Raw genomic sequence first — 19,598 nt, forward strand, 5'->3', positions numbered from 1 at the left:
TATAGACTTTAGAAGGATGATCAGAGATGGGAATCATTACAGAAGATCAGCTTTCTCTGCCCTAGAAATGATTTTTTAAAATATTGAACAGTAGTTTACACAAAGAACAAATAAAGCAAACAGTATACAGGGTTATACAAAAAGCGATATGATTAAATAAAAAGTAAATGTGGAGCTCTTCGTGCTTCCTGAGCATCGTTGTTTGCTTGCAGACATTTCATTACCCAGCTAGGTGACATCATGACTGAACACCAAGAACTCCACAGTTCAACCCCGAGCTATTCTCTTCTATTGGAAAAAGTAAAGGGTCTGAAAGTTGTTCAGAATTTCCATACAGTGTAAGAATTGATAAAGTTACACCAGTTGCTGTTAACATAATGAAAATAATCTATCCAAACTTGATAAAAGTGCGATTCTTGCCTCTGAAATTTCATTATTTCAAGCTTGCTGGTAATTTTTTCTAATAAAGCACTTGAAAAAGCTCTTTTAATCCACAAACCAATGATTACATTTTCAAGAAATTTTTAGCATGCAGCTGTAGTTAGTTTTGCTGCCAAAAGTAAGTAGATGATAAATTCCTTATTTTTAAGAGAAGCTTGGATCATGTAAACAGATTTAACAAACCTAGCTCTGGAGTACATTTAACTCTTTGCTTTGTAACAATACTAATTTTGCTAAAAAGTTACACCAGAAAGATGCTACCTATCCATGTATCCACCATGCATGGTAAAATAATCCTTTTTGTGTAAACCCTTTCCAACATTTTGAAGAATGACTTAATATGTATGCCAAGGTTTCTCAACCAGGGTTCCGTGGAACCCTCGGGTTCCGTGAGAGGTCACTAGGGGTTCCCTGGGAGATCACGATTTAATAAATTATTTCAAATTCAGGCAACTTCACATTTAAGGGGTAACTTTCATTCTTTTAGTTTAAGAACACTGTCATTGCATATATACAGGCCTACACATGAAACAAATATAATAATTTTGTAACTTCTGGCCTATATTTGAGCCTCAATGTGCAGGGGTTCCCCGAGGCCTGAAAAATATTTCAAGGGTTCCTCCAGGGTCAGAAGGTTGAGAAAGGCTGATGAATGCTAATCTAGGAGGGGTGAAATGCCACCAAAGTAACTCCTTCAATTGCAACTCTTGAAGAGAGGCAGAAGGAAAACCTCCTGATTTGGTGCCAACAGCACCAACAAGCCTCCCAGAAGATGGAAGTAGAGGGGATGGAGAGATGGATGAATGTGACACAAAGGCCCAAGCCTACCAAGAACAACTTTGGAGCCACAAAACAAGGTTCCAAGTCCTTTCCACGGATGTTGTTTCTGGATTCCAGGGTGAAAAATCTCCCACAAGCCTCACAGATTAAGAAAATGGACTGTACAGGCTTTGTGAAGGGGAATACTCCTGCATCTGCCTCACATCTGTGGAAAGGAAGTCAAAAAGACTAAAGGCCAAAAGAAACTTAGACCTGCAAGGGAAGCTAAAAGCCATATACCTACAATAAAACTGGGAGAAGGTTTGGTCATAACAATTACTTGGAGAGAATAATTGCTTATAGCCTTCCCTAATATGGCACCCTGCTAGCTAGGAATTTTGAGATTTGCAATCCCTACACATCCTCCAGTTGATCTCTATAGGTGCGAAGGTTTCCATGGAGGAATCTTCACATGCAAGAAAGAACCTTGCCATCAAGAAAGAATTAAAACATTTATTGGGCATAAATATATTACATATACACTACAGATACGGTTTACGTACATAGCGTAATATTTGCAAAAATCTATACATTAAAATTGATATGGCAGTTTTAATACAATGCATATGAAATAGTTAAAATTTACAAGAAAACTTATGATTATTTAAAGTTGAAAAGCTTGGAATGTATGTCCTATAAGTGAGGTAAAAAAAATAAAAAGAAAAACCATTTTTAATTTTATTTTTCAATTTAAAGAATTGTGCAAGAAAAATGTTCAGAAACATTCAATTTTAGGGCACTTTTCCATGATTAACAGTGAGTACTGATCTACTGTTGCTGACAAAACATGATTAGAAAACTACAACATTTCAAGTTCATAAAGGACAAAGGCAGATAATATAAAAATGTTTCTTTTTAAATAACTTCTTAAAATACTTTCCCCATATTGTATTTTTTTTTTTTTTTTTTTTTACAATTTCTTTACACAAAACTGGGGACAAGGGAAGTTGGTTTTACACAGCCGATACTGATTGGGCCGGAAAAGACGTACAAGGGAATAGAAAGCAATTTCTTTCTTTCCATAAGCTGATGATTATGGAAGCTGAAACAGGAATGGGTGGAATTATCTCTTTTACAGAATGGCTGCGTTGGAAGTTAACCTTTATGGAAGTGGGTACAAAGTAACCAATGATATCATATTCAATCTAACATTGCAGTTAAAATGCATGGGTGTGTGTATGGTATGTATGTATGGATGGGGGAGATGCTGAAACTACAATAAAAACATGAAACACATTTTATTTTCTTGATAATCAAGGGTTACTGATTTTTCTTCAGATGACTTTTCTCCAGTCTTGCACAAAATGACTTTGTCTAAACACACAAAGGGTTGGCTCTGGATTAAAGAAGCAATCGTGTGTTCTCCTCTTGACTGTTCATGGGAGCACTAGAGATTGGTGAACTTTCTTATTGCTGGAGAGAGTGATGTCTATTAAGAATTAAAATGATCCCTCCCAGTGTTGGTGCTCTACCAACAATGAGGCCAGAATGAGGGCAATCTGTGCTGTGGCTGAAGATCTCCCAATTCCTATCCTTCCTTCCTTATTTATTTATTGGCTGAAGATCTTATCTGGGATGGTTGTCTTGTTCCACCAAGCACGCAGCTTCAGGAAGAACAAGCACGGAGTGAAGAGGAAGGAAGGGGACACCCGCCTAGCCAGCCAGATCAGTTAAATCAACTCTGGTGATCAATGGGGTGAGATGTTGCAGCCAGATCACCCTCACATTTATTTATTTATCCATCCAAATTATATGGCTGCCTATCTATCCAAGAAACGCTGGGCAGTGAACAAAGAAAAACAAGAGATTACATTAAAACAAAAATCAACTAAAACCACACTGAGGCTCAATAAAAACACAAACTGTTTGTTAGACATATGCATCCATGGTGGTGCTCCAAAGTAATGCCCCACCCTCCCAATGTCTTCACCACCGTACAAAAGGCCAACAGAGCTACAATTTGGCTCAAAACAGGAAATTATACTAATCCATGAGTTGGTGTAATTAATTCTGTCCCTTAATGGAGGCTAAAAATAAGGGAGAGAGAAAGATTGATCTTGAAGCCAGAGGGCCATTTTCTGCAGACAGAGTTTGTGTTCTTCTCATCTGCTGCCCCTTTGCATTGGATTAGTCCCACTGAGATCAATGGGAAAAGTTAGACCCAACTAAAGGTGTCATGCTTTAACAACCAGTCTGAGGATGACGGATTTTGCCTGCAAGTTTTGAGAGCATATGCAGTAATTTTCTGCTCAAGCCAAAAATGGAAGGTAGGGATTTCTATGGACTGATAATCACAGGGCATGGTGAGAGTGAAAACAGCTTCTTTACAAAGATGTGACTTTTCAAATGGATTGCCCGATCCAGAAAAATGGAAAGGATTTCAGAGCCATTACAACCAACATGTTTCCAATGACTCGTAGGTAATTGTTCACAATGATTTAAATGAGATTGAAGCACAGCTAATGCTATCTACGTTTTTTTATTTTCCCACCATTTTTTTTGAAATTTTATATTTGAAGTCAACCAAGTATTATATAAAAGGAATAAAGTTGAATTAAACAACATCAACTATGCCACATTTGCCAAGACATGATTCTGGCCAAACTGGGGCCAGTGGGAAGAGATTTAAAAAAGAAAATAGCTCCATAACATTTGTTTGCTAGGCAATGTATACACTAACATTAGGAAAGAACAAAATAGAGAACCTTTGTACTAGTTTGCTACATCAAGAGAGGCACGCAGAATAATTAATCAGTCTCAAACTATTATTTCAAAAGATGCTTATGATTTTTTTTGGCTACATGTAAACTTTGCAGATGACCATTTCTATGCGCCACAGATGGAATGGATGTGGCCCCCGCATGGTGGTTCATTTGTGTGCGGGCAATATTGTGTACATTCTTTCTTCTTTTCTTTTTCTTCTTCTTTTTGGCAATTCATAAACACTCCCATTTTAAAACATACAATATACTGTAAGAAGGTTAATACTAGGAATGGTGCTGGGAATGAAAATATTTTCCCTAAATTACTCTTACATAAAACAAAATAGAAAAATAATATGCTACTGGGGGGGGGAGAGGGAAGGGGAAGGGGAAGGATTTAGTACATAAGTACACTTTTTATTTTTACAATAAATAATGAGATTGCACTTTAATTGGCATTTTAAAGTATTGAATGCAGTATATAGTATAAATAATCCTAAAACAAAAATAATGTTGGTTTCCCCATTACTTTGGTTATGGGAATGAATATATACTATATATATATATATATATATATACATATACATATATATAGTACAGGACACTGTATCATAGCAAAACAGAAGACAAAAAAAGTACAATGTGAGCAAAACCCAAAGAAGAACAAAAATATATGGAACTTTTTGTTTGTTTGAATGCCAAGGTACACAAAGTCTGGGACACAATTCACAGGAACTCCTCCAATTAATGCAGAGCAAGATCAGGAACTGCTCGGTCACATTTTTTTTTCTGCACAGGTTTTAAGGAAAGGGTGCACATTTCATTTCAATTTACTTAAAAATTAAATATAGCTGATATGACTACTCTTCAGACCCTCCCCGCTCTGGTACTTTAAAAACATATGATTTGGCAACAACCTTTGAAAATCTCGGGGTGGTGGTGGTGGAAACATTCAAAACATTTTCGGGGAGGGGGACATATTGTGCACTTCTGTTTGATGGAAGTGAATGGAGCCCCGTAGCAATGCTTCTTGAGTTGTAAAAGCACAGTCTGGGGGAGATTCCTGATGGATTGCAGCTCTGTGCATTTCCATATGAAATTTATTTTGCACCTCCTGCTCAATATCCCTGAGGCACTTAGACATCATAAAAATAATCCTATTATTCAAAGTCTTTTTTTAAAAAATAAGAATTACCAAGGATTTTGATGGACCAGATGAACATGCCTTGGCAATTGATGTAAAAGCACACACAATGTCCCAAAGAGTAATGACACTGGGTTTGCAATGGACCACACAAACACACACCGTGATCTGAACACTAGTTGAAACTAGAACTGGGTGTCAAGGTTGCAACTGCTGCTGAAACCAGCTCCCCACATCTCCTCCTTGTCTTCTCCCCCTTGGCCATGCCCACTACAGGAATCTCCAAAATTTGAGGGCCAGTGAGCATACCTGACATTTTGAGCATGTAGTAAGGGCTTTCTCAAACTGTAGTGGCCAATCATAATACACCCATTTGCCAGAAGGTAAACCCAGCACTGGAATGTAGCCACCAGCCATTCAGTGGAACTCTGGAGAGCTCAGAGACGCTGTTGGAAATGCAAATAATGCTTGAGGTTGATGCTTTGCATCACAACATTGCTATGTTCCCCTTTGCTTTACTATTACAATACACATAGTGCATTGTTAGTACAGTGCAGCGTCCCTCCCCACCGTCATTTCTGCAAGCAGCAGCCAATGAAACCGAAGGGGGAAATGAATGGATATTACATGACATATTTTGTCATAGGAGATGCCATAGAGAAGAAAGGAAGAGGAGGAGATGGAAGAAACGGCACCATTTTCATCAGCTCTACAGTATTTAGCATCTGAGGTGTCTGTATGAATTTACCCCAGTTTTTCCAAGACTGAAATGCAGATGGACCTTTTTCTTACACGGCTGATCAAGAGATTGCTTATGACAAAAGGTAATAATGTAATTTAAATAGCAAAGGTAGCAAGCTTTCGCCAGTTATAAACACATAAGATCAAGATGAATATAACAAATCTAGTGATTGGATTAAGAGTAAGTTTATATACAAAGGCAAACAAACTAGTTAAAAGCAGCTTTTCTTTAACAAAATAAAAACAGCTGGACATGGGAATAACTATTGCACAATGCCCTCTTAAAATTACTGCTATAAAATAAAGGAAATGGTAGAAACGGTAATGCTTTTTCATTGATAAAGCTTTCTGGTTATCAGATTTGTTATACAGGAATTTATAGTACGCAAACAGCTTGAATAAAAAATTTATAATTCAAAGAAGACTTTAGGTTGCAAGATAAATTATTGGGACTGAAATGTGCTAAAAATATAGTTGATTACATAATTGAGATTAATTTTTCCCCCCATGGGAAAAAAGTAAAAAAAAAAAAAAAAAGCAAAATTGGTGGGATGGGGGGAGAGGAGAAAAGAATTGTAGTGAATATCATATGTGATATTTATAATTAACAATTTGTGCAACAGATGCATTGCGGAATGCTTAGCTGCAATGCTATTACATAATTATGGTTAAGTCTTGCAAATTCAGAAGAGTTTAAAGCAGTTACTCTAATGTAATAAACTTGCAACTTAAAGACTGCAACAAGTTTAGCACTAAGGCAAGAATGTGAAGGCAAACCGGTTATATTTCTATGTTCTGGGGAAAAAACAACAACTAGTAAGTGAATAAAATCATAGGAGAAGGGGAAAGAACATCCAAATGCGAAATATTTGTTTCAGTCTCTGGCTTGGATATATCTGACTATTTCCTAACCTTGAATGTCCAAAGGGTGCACCTGAATGTCGATTTTTATTGTCTAAATAGGACTGCCATTCCCCTTGACACCCCTTAAAAAAACGATAAACCAGAAAAAATGCACTGAAAAAATAAAGAGGACTATCTGAATAAAACATGTAGATTATAGTATGAAGCATTAATTAAAATGATACCTCAAATGCTTGTGTTGAACTCTCTACTTCATAAACAAATACTGTAGTATAAAAGCAAATAGGATGGAGACACTTGCAAAGCCGAGGACTAAGAGGGCTGCAAACTGTTCATCAGAAGGCATCATACATTTAGCCTTGGGGTCATCGGTTCTTCCCATTTCCCCTGTAAGTGTGAGCTCACTCCGCTGGAGAATAAAGGCAACAGAAGGGCTGAAAGGTCCATTAAGTTCTTGTGAGGTATCCAAGCATCGGCGGCAAACACACACGCGAAACCTATAATCTGTGTTAACCTGAAGGCCTGAGATTTGGAACGTCGTCTCGTCTCCCTTGTACACCTTCAAGTAACAAGAGGGGAGGAAAGAAAAGTTAGTCAAGATGCGTAAAAAATTGTTAGTGGAACTTCAAATCAAATTCATCAAACTGGACCCTTGCTTAAAATTGCATCATGTACTACCTCAAGGTTTTCTGAGCTTCTGGAGAGAGAACATCTGGAGAGAAAAGTTGGCTTTTCAGGAAAATGAATTTGATAACTGGACAGAGTACTCCTAGTCCTGAGAGGTGATTTATTTCCAAGTTGCATGACCTTCCTAAAAACCAACAGGGTAGGAGCTATTTAGATTTCCAGGGACATGGGAGGCAGCTACTGAGAAGACTCACTTCCATGATCCTTGCTGATGACATTCCCTGAGAGAAGGAATACAGAGCAGCCTACACTATCTGAACTTATTGGAAAGGCATAGGCAATTGGGAGTGGTACTTAGTGATGTAAGGCTTTAAAGATGACAACCAACAACTTGAATTGCACCCAGAAGTCAAGTGGCAACCAGTGCAGTTCTTGAAGTAGTGATGAACGGTAATCAATATGACTACTTGAGATGCTGCATTCTGGATCTGTTACAGCTTCCAAATGTTCTTCAAGGGCAGCCCCATGTAGAATGTTGTAATATTCCAAACAAGAGGCAACTACCTCATGAATGACCGTCAGAAGAGCCTCCTGCTGCAGAAGAAGTTGTAGTTGTAGTTGGCAGCCTTCACACACATTAAACAAATCCCACAACCTCTCTATAAGGAAAATACGTACAGTACATATTTTAACATTTCTCCAGTTATACCATCTACGCCTGCAGCCTTGCAATTTTTCAACATTTATTTTTTCCTTTTCATTCTTTTTCTTTTTGACACGAAATTTTATAGAATTTCAATTCCACTCTTCAACATACCACGATCATTTCCATTTAAGTCTTTATCAATTTCACACAGATCATCTCTCCAGCGTTCGTTCACTTCAGCTGCATCCTAAATCTTTTCATTACTTCTACTTTTAACTTCTCTGCTGGAGGACTCTTGTTTAGCTTCAAGACAAAATGACTGTTGTCTCCATCAAAACCACTCTTCACTTTCTTTGCCTCTTTTAATCTTAATTGTTCCTTGTTCTGACTATATTCACTACAACTGTCTTGTTCTCTATACACACATTATACAATATATTTTATTCTCATTCTTTAATATGCATTTTTTTCCACGCACAAACACCTACGATGGAACTGAGTGTTATGAAATGAAATGAAATAGTTTCTGCCATCTTTATACATTTGAAAAACCTTTAACTCCCTCACTCTGAAGTAAAAAGATAACAACGAAGGTATGACAGTGTTTCAATATAATTGTTAAAGCAAAATTACTAAATATTGCTTGACCCTACCATAGCAGCCATTGAAATATCTACATTCTAACCCCAGCACAACTCCATTCCAAAATGTTGCTTGGGTCACCTCTCAAAATTACATCCAAAACTGTCATCTATTTTTTTTTCTCCTTAAGTAGTGAGGGATATTTGTGAGGTGACAATATGACATATGTTTCTGCACCACTTCTCCACATTTATGAACTGCCTGAATATGCCCAGTTAATGTAAAATTAATGGAAAACTACACATAATCATAAATACCATTATTTGTACACCTCAGCTATGAAACAAATGCTTTATTTAAGTAATACACGTGCAAAATGCAAAGAAAAATTAAGACCCAAAATTCTGTTAATAGCCCAACCTGGCTCTATTAAGGCTACCATAACTCAGCTACAAAATCTGGATGACCATTAGATGACAGGAGAAAGATACAGAAAAATCTAACTCTTAGCTGCTATCTAGTGGTCTTCTGGATTTTGGCAGCCCAGATATGTTAGCTCAACTTCTATTAATATAGTTCACCACCCAATACTTTATCTTAACCAAGACTATCAACCTGGAGTGACCTTTTAAGTTGTATTTTTCACGTAAGAGTGGTGATAGTGGAAATGTACTGAAGAAAGAATAACACTTCAAAAGCTGACTCAATTATTTTCTGCCAGATGGAAAGATGATTGTCCTTCAATAATGGTGATCAAAGTTTGGCAGAGAGGGGAACAAAATACCTTTTTCGATTAGTCTGCTGTGATGCAATAATTGCTAGCCATAAGTTGCACAACACAAGATGACAAATAGGGACTCTATAGAAAAAATCTTAGATCTTTTCTCCTGAGTTCCTATTACAACAGAGTTTATGGTCCAAATAAGATAATCTTTATGCAGTCATATAATTAGAAATTTGCATGTGTAGTCCATACTTAATTGCCATAATTACAAAGGTAGAAGCATACACTAAACACACACATTATATGCCTCAAATTTGAACATCATTTATTACTGTAATGGATTAAATGCTCCCTTTATCCAAAAATTACTGAGAAGAGGTAGCTTCCTATGTACACACGCCAGTTAAGAAGATAATGAGAAAATTTCACGTGGATGCATTTACCTATAGTGCCATTTTTATCCTCATCCTATTAATTGTTGCTGAGATTTCACCAGTTCAGACTAATAAAACAGGGAAGTTATGAGTCACTAAGTGGGAGAAAAACTAAATTTGCGTAAGGCATGGCATGGGGTATTCAGAGTTGGATAGCAGACAAAGCCAAAACGGCATTAGTGACAATCATTGCAAACAACAAAATGTCTTTTTAGCAGCAAATGTCTTTCAAACATTTTGATCTTAATAGTGAACCCATTTGCCCATGAAGCCCCAAAGGATATGGACAAACCGTGGCTAACTCTGTATGCCCTGCGGCCCCCAATGGCATTATTTTAGTCTGTCGTGATTTTTTGGAAGGATTTTTGACACTGACCCTGGCAAAATGATTCAGGGGAAAAGGACAAACCAATTTGCCAGAGAATTAAGACACACCGAATCTCAGCTATCAAAATTCCCACTCATTAAACAAAAGTATTGCTCAAAATTACCTTGGCTTCTATTGAAAGGTTTGTGTATGTAGAGTTGGCTGCTTAGTAACCAGTGTTTGTTTAACTACAGTGCATCTATACTGCTCAGTTTTAAAGATGTCGAGATTGTAAGGAAACTAAATTCCACCTCAGACAGCCAGGTTCCAAACAAATATTTCCAGATAAGCACAAGTTCAGCAGATAAATCCCTGGATATTTTACTTATGTCATTTTGGAGAATGTTATCTATGTTATTCATGCAAGAGTTCGTTAGATCAATTTGCAGAAGGGACTGCAAATAGTTAACAGATTTGCTTACGGATCAGGGTTGTTTCTTAAGATCTTTTTTAGATAAGGTTCCTCAGAGATTAGCAACAATCCTACCTCAGTCTGTTTCTATGAGAGCTCCAATCTTTTACATTCTCCACGTGCTGATGGTCAACTAGTCCTTGTGACTTGCACTGAGCCACGAATCAACTGCTTTGCAAGTGTGCCAATGCACAGCCACACTTTAGATTCCTTACACCAGTGTTTCTTAAGCTTTCTTCTCTTGGGACCCCTTTCCACTTTAAAAAACTATGGGGGACCCCACAATACCTTTTGTTTGTATGGGTTATATTTATAGGTATTTACTGTATTAAAAATAAAAACTGACACATTCACTGCCCCTACCACTTCTCATGACTGTTCGATGGGATCTTAAAGTTGTATTAATTTTCAACACAAGCTGGCAAATAATTTTAATTTTGCAGACCCCTGAGAGGGTCCTCAGACCACACTTTGAGAAACACTGCCTTACCCCATGGACCAGCCCAATTCTGAAGCTGCTTGATGGAATATCTCATATCATAGTTTTCCCCAAGACCGCAACTCTTGCTATGTCAGAACTGTAGACATGGCAGGTGCAGGCATAACCTGTGTGAATCACTCTCATGAACAACTATCTACTAGCCTTTCCAGCTAATGAAATAAATAAACAGCCACTAAGCCCAGGAAAAGTCACCTCTAATGCATGTTACAAGGTCTCAATTTTTAAAAATTTAGTATGCTTGATTACATTTGAAAGCTCACCTCCCTATTACACAGGCCCTTTCCAACAGCTGAAAGCATGATCATCGAACAATTATCATACTAACAAAGCAATCCTGTTGTGCATCTGTAGATATAATAATGCCAAAATCTGTTTCTGGCTACACAAATCTGCCAGCAAACTAATGTTCTTTTTCCAGCAGTGAAGAATCCCTGAGGAATGTCTTTTCAAGCCTGTACTCTAGTTTTGTTCTCGAAATAGATTCACATGTTTATATTAGCTCAGGACAATGACTAAACCTCTCCCAAGTTATTTGCCCTTAGTTTAGGTAGAGTAACTTTAGTCTGGCAAGATTCTGTCTATATGGTATGAGCAAATAAAGAACTGGAGTTTGAATGGACTGACTCTTTGTTGTTCTTGGGCTAGGCCTGACATCAACAAATTTTATGGATCTTCATTTGGCATATTCATTTGTTTTGATTTACATAGTTGCCCCACTCACCAAAATGATTCTGAGCAGTGAACAAGGTATGACATTCAGAAACAATAGAAATAAACAAAAATATGATTAAGAAGAGACAATGGCCTAAAATAAAACCTCAAAATAAAAATAACCAACTGGGCCTCACTAAGTACCTGACCCCCATGCCTAGGCAAAACTGCCAGGTCTTAAGTGTTCACCAGAAGGTCAGTAGGACAGGGGCTAGCCTAATTTCAGGCGGCCAGATGTTCTAGAGACAGGCACTATGACCAAAAAGGCAGGCACTAGCTATGCACAGACACTGATATTTCTTTAGCTGCAGTACAAGGAGGGCATTCTCTGGTTCGGCACCCACCATACAGAATTAACTACTACATGGTGATGGAATATTTTTGCTGTAACTTAAAGGCCCATCTGTTGCTCTGATATTTCATGGATTTCCCCTGTTAATTTTCTTGCTTCTTTTCCTGTAATTTCTTATGAACTGGTAGTTCATCATTTGTATATTTGTATATTTTATTGTATCATACGTTTAATATGAACTATGCTAATATTTTTAAAAATAAAATCATTATGTACATTAAAATAATACATACCCAGCAAGCATCTCCTCTATGTCTTAGCAAGACACAATCTCTTAGCCTCTTCTCTTGTAAAATAAATCAATTATCAACTCATACAAGATTTTAAGGTGACCTTTCCTACCTGGTGGCTTCCAGAGATGTTACCTTGTAACTTCAATAATCCCTAACAAGTTGGCCAATGGAGTATTGGCCAACTTGTTAGGGATTATAGTTCCATTACTGGGAACATTACTCTGGGAAGAGTAATGGAACTATTATTACAGGCAGTCCTCAATTTATGACTGTTCGTTTAACGATGGTCCGAAGTTATGACAGCCTTGGAATGAGTGTTTTATAGCCTGTAAAGCACTTTCAAGCTTCGTACCACTCCCCTGTGGTCACATGATTGCATTTCAGGCACTTGGCAATTGGCTCGCATTTACGACCAGCTGCAGCATCCCACAGTCACACGATTGCATTTTGCAATGTTTTTTGCCATTTTCTGGCAAAAAATGCCCATTGGGGAAGCTGGATTCATTTAAGAATCGCAGTGATTCACTTAATGACTGCCGTAAAATGGTCGTAAAAATTGGGTCCGGTCACGTGGTGACTCGACTTATGACCACAAACCAATGTGCTTTATGATTGAGCAGTTCCTTGGCTTTCATCAACGCTAATTCTCTAGTATGTATTTTATAAATGTTTAGAGAGACTTGTGCTAGAGATGACTCAGGACAGCAATCCATACATTTGGCTTTTCAATGATCATGAGTGAATCCTCCGAACAGAAGAGAGATTCTTTTGTGCTCCTTCTCAAGATTTACAGCAGTAATCTGAATGGGGAAAGTTGTAGTACGTATTAAGCTGATATATATGTATAATATATACATCTATTTTCATTGTGTACAAGATGGGCGGCAGAGAAATTTGATAAATAAACAAACAAACAAATAAATAAAAACATAGGCTTTTTAGCAATCTTAACTGCCCAGAGTCCCTCCTTTTGCGGGGGGTGGGGGGAGATGGGCAGTGATAATTAATAAATAAATAAATAAATAAATAAATAAACAAACAAACAAACAAACCTTCAGTGGCACAATTATGGTATTATGAAAAAAAAAGGGTAGCTTAGATACTTGTTTTCTCATATGAACTGAGAAGGATCTAGAGGTCCTAATGGACCAACAGTTGATCATGAGCAAGCAGTCTGATGCAGTAGCTAAATGCCAATTAAACCCTGGACTACATTAATAGAAACACAGAAAGTAATACTTTGATTGTCTTCTGCAATGGTTAGACATCAGACCACACTTGGAGAACTGTGACTGGTTCTGAGCCCTTGGTTTAAACAGGATATGGAGAAACTGGAGAAGGTACGAAGGAGAGCCCCTAGAATGAGAAGGGCTCTGGAAACCAAACTCTATGAGGAATCATTCAAATTGTTGGGCATGTTTAACTTGCAAAAAAAGAGAAGATCAATGGAAGATATGACAGCAGCCTACAATTACCTAACAGGCAGGCAGTCACACGCAAGAGGGGACAGACATGTTGTCTGTTGAACTGAGGGCAGGATCAAGACCAATGAGTTAAATTTAAAAGCAAGGAGACTCAGGATGAATATAAGGAGAACTTTCCTGATGGAAACAGCTAGTCATGCTGGAGATTTTCAAATGGGCTCTGAATGGTTACCTGCTGGGGATAGTTTGCTCTGAGCAGGGAGTTGGACTAGAACCTAGAGGGTCCCATCATTCTCAAGTGAATTGCTTTAGTTTCTGCTGTTTTTTTCAAATTGTTAAGCAAGTATAGAGACCTCTGATTTAGAGTTGGGATCAATATCAGCTATTAGGTCTGGCAAAAGGATACATATGGAGCCTACACTCAATATCAAGACACAAATCACACTCATAACGAAGAAGTAAGTATTTATATAACAAAAAGGTGCTCGAGAAGGAAATGTAATTATCCCAGTCAGGGTTTAGGATGATAGACATTTACTTATCACTTTTTGCTACTTTCAGTTTTCTAAAGCAACAGTTAAACTTCTCTATAAAGTTTATTTGGACTTTGGCCAAACCTGGAGAAGAAAAGCCAGGAATCGAGACAAATGGAAAGCGAGCTGTGACCAGCAGGACTCTGTCTGGGGACAATCTGGTCAATCAAGGTGATCAAGGTGACAAAGTTTATTAAGCCAGACAAGGCATTAGAGTGAAAAGTGGCTCTGTCTCTGATTTTGGAAGAAATTGGTGGGGGGGGGGGGCAGAAGATCGATCAGAATGCCGATTTTTGTTTTTTTCTGTTTCTCTTGTTCAGGAAACAGACTTTATAGGCAGTTCAGCCATCCTGATCCACAGCCTCAAATGCATATGCATGCTCCTGCATGTGTGCGATCCTATTCAGTCAGTAAGAGCAGACAGTTCGATATTCATCCTCAACCACAAGAAAGGTTTATGCTTGTTTGTTTGTTCATTCAATTTAGAGACCAGCCAACTCCCAAAAGATTCTGGGCGGCTTACAACACACATGAAGAAAAAGAAAGCCAAACAAACAAACAAAAAAAAGCAAAAGCAAAACGTGCGCGTCCAGAAGAGTGAAACAACCAAATGTACTTCAAACTAGCAAATGTTAACAAAGGATAAACATCCACCCTAACCCCAGGCCGGGGAGCAGAGCCACATTTTAATGACCTCTGGAACAGCTGTAGGGTGTGGGAGCCATATGGATCTCCGGGAGGATGCTCCAGAGGGTGGGCACCATGACGGAGAAGGTATTCTGCCTAGGTCCCAATAGATGACATAGTTTGATTGAATACACCCACTCTGCTTGATCTCATTAGGTGGGCAGAAAGTTTTGGAGATGGATGGTCCCTCAAATAATCAGGCCCTATGCCATGCAGGGCTTTATAGGTGATAACCAGCATCTTGAGTTGTACCCAGAAGCCAACTGGCAACCAGTATAGCTCACGAAGCAGGGATGACACATGAGCATAACATGATCCACCTATAATTGCCTGTGCCGCTGCATTCTGGTCCAGCTGTAGTTTCCAAGTGGTCTTCTATTTCAGTAATTGCAGTAATCCAGCAAGAGGTGAGAAAGGCATGAGTGACTGTCTGAAGGGCCTCCTGATCTGGGAAAGGATGTAACTTGCACAGCAGATGAACTTGAGCAGGATTTGTAAATCCAGAAAGACCCTCAGATTGCGCACCAGTCTTGAATGAGGAAATGTGAGCCCATCCAAGACCAAAGAATCCATTGGTCTTGTCAAGATTTAGCCCAAGTCTTTTCTGCCCCATCCAGACCCAAACAGTCTCCAGGCACTGGGTCAAGACACTGTAGGATCTACACACTGAAGACTCTGCATCCACACTATTTGTCCAGGGGATTTGTGAAATTCTATTTCCGCAGCACCAATCTACAGAGCAAAACAGGGGTGGTGAGGCTTATGACTTTTGGTTGCACTAACAGTTCAGAGAGCTACACTTAGGTCCACAGTCAGCTATGATGTTCATTATGTGACCTTGGGTCAATCACTCTCTTGCAGCCTGACCTACTTTGCAAGATTTCTATGAGAAGAACAACAAGAGTTGGAGAGGGGATTGAATCATGCATGCTGCTCTGAGCTCCTTGAAGAGAAGCACACCATCATTATAGCAAAAGCAGCTGCTTTGTTCCACTGTGCAATAAGCTTATCAAGAGAAGCTGCCTCATTGTTTGGGGGACTTGGGATGCAGTAGCTGGAGCTACAGAACCCACCCAGTTTCTGGATTTACACAATATATATAACCTGACCAGTAAATAAACCCATCTTCTGCATCTGCACAATACACAAAAATAATAAACTACCCAAATAACCTGACTAACAAGCCACTAAGCCACAAACAAAACAAAATCTGCTTCCTTCCTCCATGCGTACCATAACAATGCAATATATTTAACTTAGCTTGTGAATTAACCTATTTTTGGAGACCTTATCACTTGTAATGGTATCTGGGAATGCCCTTGGAAGACAGGGCAAAGAGACGCAGCCAAGGGAATGGTCAGATAAAAGACAACTTAGCCCGCAGCAGGAATGTGGGCAGGGCAAGCGGCTCAGAAGGGACCCTCCCTAGTTTCTTGAGCTATGAAGGGGAAGGGGAAGAAATGTACTTTCAGACTTGCAAAATTCTGTAATGGAACATTACAATAAAGTAGAATTAGCTCATCTAGCAGTGTTTCCTGTCCAGTCTACCTTGCAAGGCTGACATCATGAACATTAAACTAACTAATGGGCTAGTGCTAACCCACAAAACGTGATAACCCACAAAAAAACTTAAGCAAAATTAGCACTGAACAAACTTTGCATGTTTTGCCAGTGCTTCTGCTAGGGCTTAACCTGACCTGTGAACACTCCTATAACACACTGCCAGTTAGCCTTATGGAAAGATCAGTGACTGTGACTGTGACTGTGACTGTCTTGGAGGATTTTTTGATGCAACTTTCACAGCACTGAAAAACCTGTAAATGTCTTCATGTTTCTTGTAAACTGGTCTTAGTTACCACTACACACAATGGTTGCACCCCATATTTCAGCCAGTTCATTGGGAACAAGCTATTTGTTGATTGTTTTTATTTCTCACCGTTCTGTGCTAGCACAAACTCAAGCCTCTTGTCCTTCCTTGAAAACAAGGGTGTAAGTTCATGACAAATGCACAAAAATGGACGCAACAGTCCAACAGCGGAGGTACAGCCACAGTTTTCCTTTGTTTGTAAGCCATAGCCCGTTCAGTCAATTACGCAGAGGACATCGGTTGTAAAGAAGGCAGTGAACTGAATTTTTTTCCATGTAATTATAAAAAAAGAACATCATGTAATGTTGTTAGTTATTCAGCTGCATGTTGCTGAAATGCTCTCTCTTGTCATTGCATCTCTTTGGTGAAAATACAATATAAGCCCTATTATGAAAGGGTACTATCATTTTGTGTCATATTTTCTTAACGAAGGCACATCAGTTGCTCTTATGATCTGATTGAACAGGATGAGTCTTCTTAATTAAGACCTAGCAATGCTAAACTACTGTGTATACACAGATGTTTGTTCTGTTGTGTCTGAGGGGGGTGACTTCCACACTATTGTGCATGAAATCCAGCTTAGAAATATCAACTAATAGCAACTTTGACAAATGCTGGATGATTATTCTCTGTTTACTGTGCTATTTTAATCTTCAGTGTAGTTGTTTGCCCTCTCTTTTTCTTTAAGTTCTTTTTATGTTTCCTCCACTTTCTCTTTCAGATAACCCACCAAATTTGCTTTTCTTTTTCAGAACCTCTGATATCAGAAATTATTAAGACTGTTTACATTCTTTAGATGAGGATAATACTGAACTATTCAGGAGGGTGAAAACCAAAAGTTACAGCCAAAAGCTTCAGAAGGATCTCTTCAAACTGGGTGGTCAACCATTGACAAACAAGTATATCACATTGGGACTGTAGCAAATAGCCCAGTGAAGTTGTTGTTCAGTGTGTAGCAATTGGGAATGCCATGCTAGGGATTGTCAAGAACTGGGCTGAAAATAAAATTACCAATGTTGTTAATACCCTATGGAAAACTCTGTAAAGTCCTGGTCACCACATTCAGTAAAGGGCAAAACAAAGCTAGAAAAAGTGCAGGAGAGGGCAGCCAAAAGGATCAGGGGACTTGAAACACCTGTTTTATGAGAAAAAGGTACAACATTTGTGACTCTTGAGCTCAGAAAACATTTGTAACTCTTGAGATAACTGAGGGTTGACATGACTGGGGTATATAAAATCACACATGGCATGGAGAAAGTGGATGGGGGAAGTTTTTGGGAGCTAGAATGGAAAGAAACTGGCTGGAAGGAGGTTTAGAGTAGAAAAAGTACTTCAAACAGCTAATATCTGATATAATGGCAGCTAGCTTGGATAGGTATAAAAGGGGGCTGAAGAACAGGTCTATCGAGAGCTCTTAGACTTGAAGGCTCAATGTTAACTTGGAGTTGAGAGCAGCATGCCTCTGATACATTCTGCAGGGGAACCACAGCACAAAAGCAGTCTGCTTTCACTTTTTGCTTATGAGCACTCCAGAGGCACCCGGATGGCCACTGTGAGAATCAAAACGCTGGACAGACGGGCCGGGTCCTATGTAATATTGCCCAAGTTTAGAAAAACAATGTTAGTAGTAACAGCATTAATAGCAGTAAAAAGGATACCAATTGCAATAAAAAGCACAAACATTAAATCTGTTAGTGTCTGTATGTCTCAGTTTGATGTAAATCCATTTGCTGTTTAATAACACTAAATGGTATTCCAGCCAGGCAACATTCACTTGATGGTTTCTGCAGTCCTGCTGTTATTACAGGCACCAAAGTATGTAAGTACCACTTGATAACTGAAATGGGCCGAGATTTCCTTTCCGTTCTTTCTCCCATTACTTCTTGTTACTCAACTTTGAGCAATTTTGGCAAGAGTGTGCACAGTGCAAAATTCATTCTTGGCACTTCATAAGTGATATAGTTTCAGACTTTTGGGCAGCGTGAGTGGTAAAGAGAAGCACAATGTAGATTTGGAGGTCAGAAAATGGGTATTACTTTAAATAGCAACAGTAACATCTGCTTTGATTTTCTTTTGAATGGTTTAAAAATAGGGAAATTCTGTTCTACTGCTACGGTCTATCGCAGGCACCACTTCATTGCATAGAAGAGAAATGACCTTGGCACTGAAGACAGACTAAAACTTATTTTAACGGTATCAAGTATTACTAAAGATTCTGCATGTAGCTAGGTTCTAAAGAGCTTCTGTCATTTCATAACCTTATACACTATCACTTTTCTAGAACCAGAGGCTGAATATAATTCCTTTCAAGCATCAGACAGGAGCATATCACTATCTCCCAAAGTTGGATGCATCCAAAGCAAGCATCTACTAAGTTCTCATCAAGATGCACAGCATGCATGCATGCATGCATGCATGCATGCATAAATAAATAAATTCATTCATTCATTCATTCATTCATTCATTCATTTTTCAGAAATTTGCTTAGCAGAATGGGGATGCATGTTTTAATCAGCAGAGAGAGTTGCACGCATAACTATGGCTGGACAAACTCAGCCTGCTTTGTTTTATTTTCAACTTTTAAAAATTTGCATAATATTGATGTGAATCTGGGGCCGCCAGGAGATCACGCTGTGCTTCTGAGAAGATATTGGCATCATTTCCATGGTGATAATAGAATAGAATCAGCTTGAAGATGATCCAGTGGGCTGAGATCTCAAAATGACTTAGAATCAGAAATGGCAATTTTCTCCCACAAGTGTACAATTTTCATCATCTGGGTTCTT

General features: G+C 38.5%; 1 protein-coding gene across 1 annotated transcript in view; it reads right to left on the minus strand.

The window, feature by feature from the left end:
- Positions 1 to 1,699: 1,699 nt before the first annotated feature.
- The window catches only part of FNDC3B (fibronectin type III domain containing 3B), a 273,381-nt gene continuing 255,482 nt past the window's right edge, over positions 1,700 to 19,598 (minus strand). The window contains exon 26 of the mRNA XM_063306442.1: positions 1,700 to 7,270. Within this exon, the coding sequence (XP_063162512.1) occupies positions 6,959 to 7,270 (312 nt within the window). The 3' untranslated portion in view covers positions 1,700 to 6,958. The remainder of the gene's footprint in view (positions 7,271 to 19,598) is intronic.

Source organism: Candoia aspera, chromosome 6, assembly GCF_035149785.1.
Source record: "Candoia aspera isolate rCanAsp1 chromosome 6, rCanAsp1.hap2, whole genome shotgun sequence".
In the NCBI taxonomy this organism is placed as follows: domain Eukaryota; kingdom Metazoa; phylum Chordata; class Lepidosauria; order Squamata; family Boidae; genus Candoia; species Candoia aspera.